The sequence below is a fragment of the Drosophila guanche genome, unplaced genomic scaffold, assembly GCF_900245975.1.
Source record: "Drosophila guanche unplaced genomic scaffold, DGUA_6, whole genome shotgun sequence".
NCBI lineage: Eukaryota > Metazoa > Arthropoda > Insecta > Diptera > Drosophilidae > Drosophila > Drosophila guanche.
The window spans coordinates 4,021,721-4,031,804 of NW_022995748.1; the positions used below are offsets into that span (position 1 = coordinate 4,021,721).

The following is a 10,084-nucleotide window of genomic DNA, read 5'->3' on the forward strand; positions in this document are numbered from 1 at the left end:
AATCAGTATTGGATACAGAAGGCATCGAAACAACAGTCGAATGAATGAAGCTGAAGTTTTTCCATTTAATAACTGTCCAATCTGCAGGTGCATTGCATTGTGATATCGTACCTCAAGACGCTCCAAGTTCTGCAATATTTTGCTTCGGAAACATGTTCCATTTCATCAGTGCGGGGTACTTATTATTCAGTTATTTTACAGGATATCATCAAAAATATACACTCTTTGGCTAGGCGCAGAAAGCGCTTAGTTTTCCAACTCTTTGAGGCCGAAACTTGGTCTATCCCTTGATAGTTCAACTTTTTCCAATGACTTCTAATAACAATCCTGTTCCCTTCGTATTCAGATAAATCGTTGCGTTCAATCAATATCATCCGCTGGCACAGCTCTGTAGACGAATCATTGACCAATTTGGATCTCTAGATTAACTGAAAGTTGAGTTGAGAGCCTGCTTTCAATTACATTAAATGTATTTGTTGTTTGCACTTTTTTATTCGTACATTTAATATTTCATACTTTAAATATTTACATAAATTTAACAAACAAACAAACAGGGGAAGAAAACATGACTTTTCACAAATAAACAAGAATTTCCATTCATTAAACAATAATACTATTTATGCATGCATTTGTATATGTGTCTTTTGTGTGTGTGTGTGGGTGTGCAGTGTGTGTGTGGGGGTCACTCCGCTTACTACTTCGGCACTTTACTACGTGTTTGTGCGGGTCTTTTATTCAGGGCTTGTAAATGGAAGTACATTGAAGGACGTTCGTTCGTTAGTTGGTTGGCGTTACAGGTGGACGCGACGTGACCCTGCGTACCACCCCCTGGCGGGTTGCATTTCTGGATGATGAAGTATCAACCGCAGGCCGGAATGTTTTGCATCTCTTCGCAGGCATCGAAAAGTAGTGGAATTTCGTTGATGGATTTTTGTTTTTGTTTTGTTTTGTTTTGCTTTTTTTGTAAACTTTTGAATGCAGCACGGAATTGTTGGTGTTCTTCTTCTCTTTTTTTCAGTAGACTTTTGTTGTTTTTTGACGGAACTGGTACGCACGGTACGTCTTTAGACTGCTTTCATTTTAAAAGTTAACTATATAACAAATATAAGATTAGATTGTAAAAGTAAGGCCAACACGCTCTAGTCCTCCAGATTTCTGAAGGCCTGCTGCAGATCCTCGTGCAGCTGCTCAAAGTCAGCCTTGATCTTGGCCTCACCATCCTTGACGGGGTCCTAAACGAAACGGGAGGGAGTTCAATTAGTAAACTCATTTCATTCCTTAGTCGCTTAGGCTGCACTCACCTTGAATTTCATGGAAGACAGCTGGTACATAATGTTGCCCATTGCCTCACGGATAACGTTCCAGGTGATCTTGTTCTCGGACTGGGCCGTCGACTCGACAGAGTGGCGTGCCAGATCGTAGAAGTCGATGATGTTCTTCAGCATGCCGACGGTCTTGTAGAAGGGGCAGAAGCGATCGTACGACGAGTAGGAGTTCTGCTGCAAGAAATCGTCCTTCAGCAGCTTGGCCACCTCCAGTGTGATCTTGTCGGTCTCGGCCAGAGAGGCTTTGCCGACCAGCTGCACGATTTCAGACAGATCCTCCTCCTCCTGCAGGATCTCCTTGACCTTGGTACGCAGGGGCACGAATTCGGGGAAGTTCTTGTCATAGAAGTCATCGAGGGCACGCATGTACTTCGAGTAGGAGATGAGCCAGTTGATGGAGGGGAAATGCTTGCGCTGGGCCAACTTCTTATCCAGACCCCAGAACACCTGCACGATACCCAGAGTGGCGGAGGTCACGGGATCGGAGAAGTCACCACCAGGAGGCGACACAGCGCCGACAATGGACACGGAGCCCTCACGCTCGGGGTTACCCAGGCACTTGATGCGACCGGCACGCTCGTAGAAGGAGGCCAGACGGGCACCCAGGTAGGCTGGGTAGCCAGAATCGGCAGGCATCTCAGCCAGACGACCCGAAATCTCACGCAAGGCCTCGGCCCAACGGGAGGTGGAGTCAGCCATCATGGAGACGTTGTAACCCATGTCACGGAAGTATTCGGAGAGGGTGATGCCGGTGTAGATGGAGGCCTCACGGGCAGCCACAGGCATGTTGGAGGTGTTGGCCACCAGGGCGGTACGCTTCATGATGGACTCGGTGACGCCATCGATCTCCACGGACAGCTCGGGGAAGTCACGCAGTACCTCAGACATCTCGTTACCACGCTCGCCGCAACCGACGTAGATGATGACATCAGAGTTGGAGTACTTGGACAGGGCCTACGCGGATGAAGGGGAGAAAGTACATTAGGCAAGGTCTTCGAGGAGTGAGCATTTCTTTGTGCTCACCTGGGAGATGACAGTCTTGCCGCAACCGAAGGCACCGGGAATGGCGGTGGTACCGCCCTGGACGCAGGGGAAGAGCGAGTCGAGGACACGCTGTCCGGTCAGCAGGGGATGGTTGGCGGGCAGCTTCTCGGTGACGGGACGGGGCTGACGCACGGGCCACACCTGCAACATGGTGTGCTTGGTGATCTCGCCATCGAACTCTGTCTCCAGCACGACATCATCGACCTTGTAGTTGCCGGAGGGGGCAATGTAGCGGACTGTGCCCTTGGCGCGTGGGTTGACAATCATCTTGTGCTTCACGAGGGTGTTCTCATGCACCAGACCGTACAGATCACCTCCGGTGATGTGGGAGCCGACCTTCACGTTCAGGGGGTTGAACTCCCAGGCGGTGGTGCGCGACAAGGCGGGCACATTCACACCCTTGGGGATGTAGATGGAGTTGGTCAGCTCGTTAATGTCCTTCAGCGGACGCTGGATACCGTCGAAAATGCTGCCCATGATACCGGGACCCAGCTCAACGGACAGGGGCTTGCCTGTGCGCAGCACGGGATCGCCGACAGTCACGCCGGAGGTCTCCTCGTACACCTGAATGGTGGCCATGTCACCCTCCAGACGGATGATCTCGCCCACCAGCTCGTAGTAGCCGACGCGCACCAGCTCGTACATAGCAGAGCCGGACATGCACTCGGCGGTAACCACTGTGAATTGGAGGTTAGGAGGTTAGGTATCGGCTGGAGGTGTAATTCTTCTGGTTACTTACCAGGACCCGAGACAGCGAAGACACGTCCATATTTGGACTCACGCTCCTCCTCATCGAAACGTTTCAGATTGGACATTTTGCTTTATTTTGGTTCTACAACTGAAAAAAAGAGACATGCATTGTAAGCGCTGAACGAAAGATAAAATTGAAAATTTCTTATCACTAATTGTGGGCTGGCTGGCTGGCCCTTTTGTCAGCTGACAAAATCAAGTGGGAAGGGGGAACGTGTAACATTTTAATCCAAAATACACACTTTTTTTCACGCAATTCTACAGGTTATATTTAAGGTAGTTCTTAATCTGCAACTTAACGACAAGTGTTTTTAGTTTTTTTTCCGTTTCTACGCGTAACTCCCTCCCACAAAAAAAATTATGCTCGAGCAGAGCTTTCGTTTCACGTGACAGAGCTTTGCGCAAGTTCGAAAATTATATTTTTAATACCCGCTCTCAGAGTCGGCTGTCCAACTGTGAAAACTCTCGACTGTGGAATGAAAAACACACGCTAATTGAAAATCAAACTGCATCTGTTATACTGATGGTTGTTTCAAAGTATTTTCATTTGAATATGAATTTATATGCGGGTTTCGTTTATCTGGAGAGCGAGAGAGCAAGAGTGAAATCAGAGAGCGCAACTCTCTGACAACTCTCGCGCTCATCGGCTCTCCCTCTCTCCATTCGAGCTCGAATATTTGACAATTGGCTTTGACGTTGATCACAAGACTACTGTCATTGGCGTCAGCTGACAAATGGAAAAAGTAAGTCGGTAAAAAAAACGCAACTTGTGGATCGTACTGCGCTGCAATGTCAAACCACCATATTGAATTTTTGATCGTATTCAACCAATCTGTCCCTCTTTTATGTGTATGTTGGTAACTCCCACCCAACTCTATGTGTGGGGCGGGCTAACATGGATCACAAGACCCGAAGTGCGACAGAGAGGGGCAGAGGCGCAGCCAGTGGCTGAGCACGCGCGAGGGGAGGGTCAGCTGACAAGGCAAAATATTTTTCCACGCGCAATATTATCTTATAGCTTTAAACCGCACTTTTTCCATTTCCCGCATTTCCACTTGTCTTTGCACTTCATTTTCGGCTTCTTTTCGCTGCACTTATTATCTAACACACATGCAGAGAATATCTGCAAGTTTTTTCTGTTTGCTTTCAGCTCTGCTTCGTCACTTTTTCAGCTGAGATTTTTCAAGGCAAAATTTTTTTGCATCAGTCGGGCTTTCGTTGTAACATAATAAACCTCGCATTTAGTTAATATTTCGTTTGCTTTCTTTTTCCTCTGAGTTCTGTTTTTTCTTCTCCCTGCTGGCTGATGGTGGGGGGGCTTACTTTACTGTGTCTTCACGTTCACCTTGCGAACGAGTTGTGTGTGCTGCTCGAACTGAAAAATGGAAACCGACTGAGCAACGTCAACGCTCGAACTTCGAAAAGTTTAGAGCAGAGCGCGCATGATGAAATTATGCAGGGTGGTCCGAAAAGAGAGCTAGCGCGGTTTGAGTAAACCCACCTTGTGTAGCGTCATCATGATCGCGAGCTTTCAAACCGAAAGCTTGTGAGTGCGAGTTTGTGAGCGCTGATCTCAAATCATGTGAGCGTCGAAAAGAGAGAGAGCTGGAGAGAGTCTGAGCATGGTCACACTAGCTTGAAGAACTTCGTGGGCTGATAATAAAGAATGAGAAGTACACGCATGCATGTACATACATACATATGTACATATGTTGTCTTCTATTCTATTTTGGTTAATATCTATTATCTTAGCCGACAAATCCAAATGCTCTGCAGAAATCATATGATCACATACGGAAAATAAAACTAACAACAATTTTGTAATTGTGCTGAGTATTCTCTAAATTCTTTTAAGGAAACAATTTTCTTGTATAATACCCATAATCACTAATCAAACAACACATAAACACAAAAAAGTGACCTGCAACTATTTGATTTATGATAGTATACACATGATGATGCACACGCGGAGATTGGTAGATATTGGCAGACACACACTTTCAGATTTCAGATTTAAAGCAAATTGTTTACGTCTCACCACTCAGCAGAAATAAACAAAATATAAATTGTACAAAATTCGACCACAAAAAAACATAAAATATGTACACAAGTATGTATGCATTTTTGTATGTACATGTGTACATACATACATATGTAAGTACATATGGGCAACTGCTGAACGTTTGTACGCATTGCAAGCGGTAGAACGGTTAAAAGAGGAAGGATTACCATTAACCATTACCATTAATAAATTATTTTACCATTATGATACACCTCTTGACGTCTTGTGTGGTGTTACATTTTGGAGAGACCATTCGTTTTTGAGACTTTTGCAAGAAACCAAGCGATTCACACGGGACAACTACAGATGCGGTTTTCGCAGTTACCTCAAAAGTGTACCCCTGCTTATTTTAATAGGTTTTTAAGTTATAGACCTATATTGTTGATTAGCCACGGTTCAATTAAATAAGAGAAGAAGAGTTACATGGAAATGTCTTTTTTTTACATTTAATTGTTTTGCCTTTTTCGACCTTGTCTCAGAAGTGCACTTTTGTGAATATTTTTTCCTAGTGATTCATAAACACAGCGCAAACAAATGAGCGGCCTCGTATAAAGCGTATAAAAACAAAATGCTGTTGGTTCGAACCCTGATTGGGACAAGCAACAAGTGTGGAATATTTTCTAAGCTTATCTTCTTTTTTTTTTCTTTTTCATACATGGAATAAAATAATTCCTTTAAGGGATGTTTAAAAACAATGTCAGATATTCAGATTATTGTTAAATGCACATCTACTGCTTGCTTAACCGGTATATTGGCTCAGAGCAAGAGCCGAATTGCAACCACATATTCTCTCTCAGCAGCGCAGCGCTCTCTGATCAAGTAGAGCACAAACAAATCACAGCCACCACCAATTGTGGCACTTGCAACAAGCGGCTTGCTCTCTCCGTTTTCTACTGCTTTGTTCGCCCTTATAATTCCCAAGCACTTATTCTCAAGAAAGTGAATATAAATAGCGCTGGCTGGCTGCTTCCAAAGGCGGTCGGCGCCTCACAGTTCTAAAGGGTTGGCCACATCCCTGACTAATTGTGGCAAAAACAAACGACGGATGGAAGAGGAAGAATTGTCTTCAAATTGTCAAAAATCAGAGAATTGCGATAATGTTTGAAAACATATACGTGAAACGGCGAATGCATGGTTTTAGAAGTGCTTTACGTTGTGAATTGGTCCAAGGAAAACGCTTAAAAAAGAAAGGTTTGTCCGACGACATCTTGTGCTGCGACTAAACATGGTTTAGTGCACACGCCCAAATACAGTGCGCGATCAGACGATCCCACTAACAGCCACTATCCCCTCGGATAGCAAAAATAAATGGCTTTCCCGGTCAATACCGGGGAAAGTTGGAATTTGCCAATCCAAGAATGTGATTCCCCACATCATCCTATGACGACGAAGCGCCACGTTCTTCGTCATGGGTGTGGTGATGATCAAAAACCCAAAACAAGCAAAAAATACAAAAAAAAATAAACAAAACCGAACTGTGAGGTCGGAGGAACTGAGGAATGCATGCCTCGCTCCTCTTTGATCGCTTTTTGCCCTTTTACTACAAGAACTACGCATAAGGAAGGAAAGCTACACTCATTCACCAAAATGTATCATTAACAGAAATTCATTTTAAATATGATGGTAACATTGTCTCCAACAATTTCTTGTGCTGAATGTAATAAAAAAGCAACATAATATTGTATGCAAAGCGAATGCACTTATAATCAATACTTATTTATTTTGTTCAATTATAACTGAATAAATTGTATTTTTACGCTTAATTCCTTGAAATTGTATGTTGTAAAATCGTTAAATGCTACAAATGAAAATTCCAATTAATTAATTAAACAAGCTATTAGTTTACCATTTAAATGCACTGAAATGAAATTTTCAATTAATCAATTCATGTTAATTGCCCGAGCGAGGGTTGCCCCATAAACCGGATAGGGTTTTAAGAATTCTGCAAAATGTTATTTTATTCTCTTTTTTGGATATTCAATAACAAATCGAACACACTTCGCTGATGGTCCGCCGTTGCAGATGAGGCTGCGCCTGAAAAAACTTTGATTACAATTCGCATTGTAAAAAGATATTTACCCAATGATTTACATTTTTTTGCTGCCATCCATTCCGTTACCCTGCTCTCCTGCTTTCCTGCTGCTGCTGTTCTAGTAACGTTTCGAGTTTTTCCGCTCTTTTTTTCAGCTTGGAAGCAATCAGTGGGGCAGAGCAGGACGAATGGACAAAGAACGAGGATAAAGGTCAGATCAGGTCGAAACTAAGAATGCCCTCTGGCTTTTTATAAGTTAATCGTTTCGGATAGTGAAATAAATGTAATAATTTGTAATAAATATGACATAATGGCATATCTTTAAATTAGTCAATTGTAGCGGCATAACACTGCCTTGGCAGGTCCCTTAATTCAAATCATAAATTACCGAAGTGACCTATATAATCGGTTTAATACTATCTTTAGAATGTACATTCACTTGGGATCTATTCGCACAATAAAACAACTAAAATACACACAATATTGCACATATAAATAAGTGAATATAATCCAATATAATACAAAATTATTTGATTTATAAAATATTTTTTAATTTGGTTTATTATGGGCTTGGATATGGGATATAGTTTTGACTAATGGGTTCATGACTATTGTATGCATCTAGAAATAATATGGGCCAAAAATATTTGACTATTGAATTTACAAATTTTTCTGTTTGATTTGTGGTTGGTCCTTGGTCGCTTTTGCTGATCTAATGGTGGAAAAATTTGCTTACAAAATAGTTGATTGATGAATAATCTCTAACATTATATACCTCTGTTACAAAATTACAGCCCATTTAATCTCTTCGAGAACGTTTTTGGTCGGGAGCTAGTGATTCAATCGTTTTGATTAGGGCACCGTTCAGTGAGGTCCGAGTTGTCAAAGTTTCAGACTCGGAGTCTAACCCATCGCCATGCTTGCGCTTATCCGCTTGTTGTCTAATGACTTGGTCTAATGGTGGAATAAATTATAATAAGACAATACTTTTTGGATGGGTAAATGTACTTAAGTACTTACCCCCAACAATGCTACTAATCGTGGCGGGTGATTGCTGATCATTCGGAATTATTTCGGCAGCCTGGTCTGATGGTTGAAGCAATCCATGAGACGATTGTTTGATTGGAAAGACTTGAATGAATACTTACCATAATTGTTACTAGTCATGCGGGGCGCCACAGTCGTAAGTCTTTTCTCTGCCATGGTTTGTACACGGCGGGATCTTCTCGGTTGTGCCGCGGGAAGATTTTGGCGAGCGAGTTTTTGCAGTGTCAGCGCAGGTATGTGTGTTGCTTCAGAGTTTCTAGCCAGTTCGTAATACTTGAACTTTCCGTCTTCCGACATATTTTTCCACAAATAATTAGCTTTTTTTATCAGCGCCGAAGACTGCTTCAGGGTTAGACGATCTCTTCCGGCCTTCTCCAGGGCAGTCAGACGTAAATCATTGCGTAAATTTTGCAATGGCCGCGGCGAAGCAATTTGACGTAAGAACCGATCCCTCTCGTGCTGAAGTGTACTTGGTGAGAGCCGAACGCGATTCTCCTGGCTTTTCGAACCAGAAAAATAGCTAAAGAGTTTGTGTATAAAACTCATTTTAGCTTGTTGTGCGTTTGTTTGGAAGTTTTTTGTATGTTTGCAATGTAATGATGAAGTTTATTAGGTATAAAAGTCAATGCATGCTTAGGTCCAAAACGAAAGTGATATTTAATATTTATTTGCTCTTTGTAGAACTTAGCATCGAAGCACCTCCCGGATAACTCTAATTGGAAACGTTGGGGGCAGTAAGTGCAGCAACTCGGGTAAGCACAACCTCACACCACCTGAACCTCAGGCAGGGCTCAGATTGATGTTGCTAAATCTTCTGATTGAAGTCAGCAAAAGTGGCAACTACAACAGTAAACCATTGCTTACAAAGTAGTCAAACAGAGTCAAAGAGTCGCCTCTTGGATTGTTGATGGCATGAAAGATACAGAGCGGAGCGGAGGAGTGGGCTAGCTCTGGCTCTCGCTTTTTGCATAACTTATAAATCGATGACGTTGGCATGCGAGCGCATCTCGAGGCCCTCACAGTCGAGACATTTGCATAATAAGGCAGCCCCTCCTGCCACCCGTGCATGCAGCAGGAAAACTTGGCTGCAATTCACTGTGGCAGGGAGTGGAAAATTGTAGGGGCTGGGCTACGAGCATGAGTATATATGTTGCCGACGGCAGACTGCAGATGTGTGAGAGATGTAAGGATTGGAGGGTGAATTCTTTCCGGATTCTGTGTCAAAATGGCGCAGAAAAATACTCAAGTGAAGGAGCCGAACAGAAGCATCAGCTGGATCCGACGACTGCAGCGCGCTAGAGTGGAATGAATTTGACACATCGAAAGCTAAGATATGTTTTCCCTCCCACACCAATAATGATGGTGTGTTTGTGTGTGTGTGTGTGTGTGTGTGTTTGTGTAGTGGTTAAAATCTTTTCCATGTCGATTCGAACTACAGATTAATATGTGTGTCACAAATTATAAAAACTTCTTTGTTCAATTTACAAGGGAATTTTGTCAGCTCAAGGAAATTTTTACATAAATGGATATTCTGTGTTGCAATGCACCAACTTGATATGAATGTAGGTTGATAGGGTACTAGGCAAACTTACGCTATAAAATGTATCTTGTGGGGCAGAGTACTCTATTCCCGAGAGTCCGACGATGCTGCAAATGCAACTACCGACTTCGGGATCTATATCCAGTTAAATAATGGTTTTCCCGCTTGATACTAGAAGATATTTAGGTATCTCATGATCGAATAACAATTATGGCATGCAGTTGCAGTGTAATAATGTTTGTAAATATTTTATTTCTTTGTTAAGAAATTTCACCTTTTGGCCT

At 42.9% G+C, this 10,084-nt stretch overlaps 2 protein-coding genes across 2 annotated transcripts; both read right to left on the bottom strand.

The window, feature by feature from the left end:
* Positions 1 to 596: 596 nt before the first annotated feature.
* On the bottom strand, positions 597 to 4,540 carry LOC117583934 (V-type proton ATPase catalytic subunit A). The gene is made up of 5 exons (XM_034272616.1): positions 4,443 to 4,540; positions 3,109 to 3,201; positions 2,349 to 3,046; positions 1,302 to 2,279; positions 597 to 1,232 (listed from the first exon to the last, which is right to left on the bottom strand). The coding sequence occupies exons 2-5, from the start codon at positions 3,182 to 3,184 to the stop codon at positions 1,140 to 1,142; spliced, it is 1,845 nt and encodes a 614-aa protein (XP_034128507.1). The 5' UTR covers positions 3,185 to 3,201; positions 4,443 to 4,540; the 3' UTR covers positions 597 to 1,139.
* Positions 4,541 to 7,759: 3,219 nt separating this feature from the next.
* Positions 7,760 to 8,871, bottom strand: LOC117584260. The gene is made up of 4 exons (XM_034273067.1): positions 8,362 to 8,871; positions 8,234 to 8,299; positions 7,989 to 8,167; positions 7,760 to 7,925 (listed from the first exon to the last, which is right to left on the bottom strand). Exons 1-3 carry the CDS (start codon positions 8,804 to 8,806, stop codon positions 8,013 to 8,015), a joined length of 666 nt encoding a protein of 221 aa, XP_034128958.1. The 5' UTR covers positions 8,807 to 8,871; the 3' UTR covers positions 7,760 to 7,925; positions 7,989 to 8,012.
* Between the last annotated feature and the right edge of the window lie 1,213 nt (positions 8,872 to 10,084).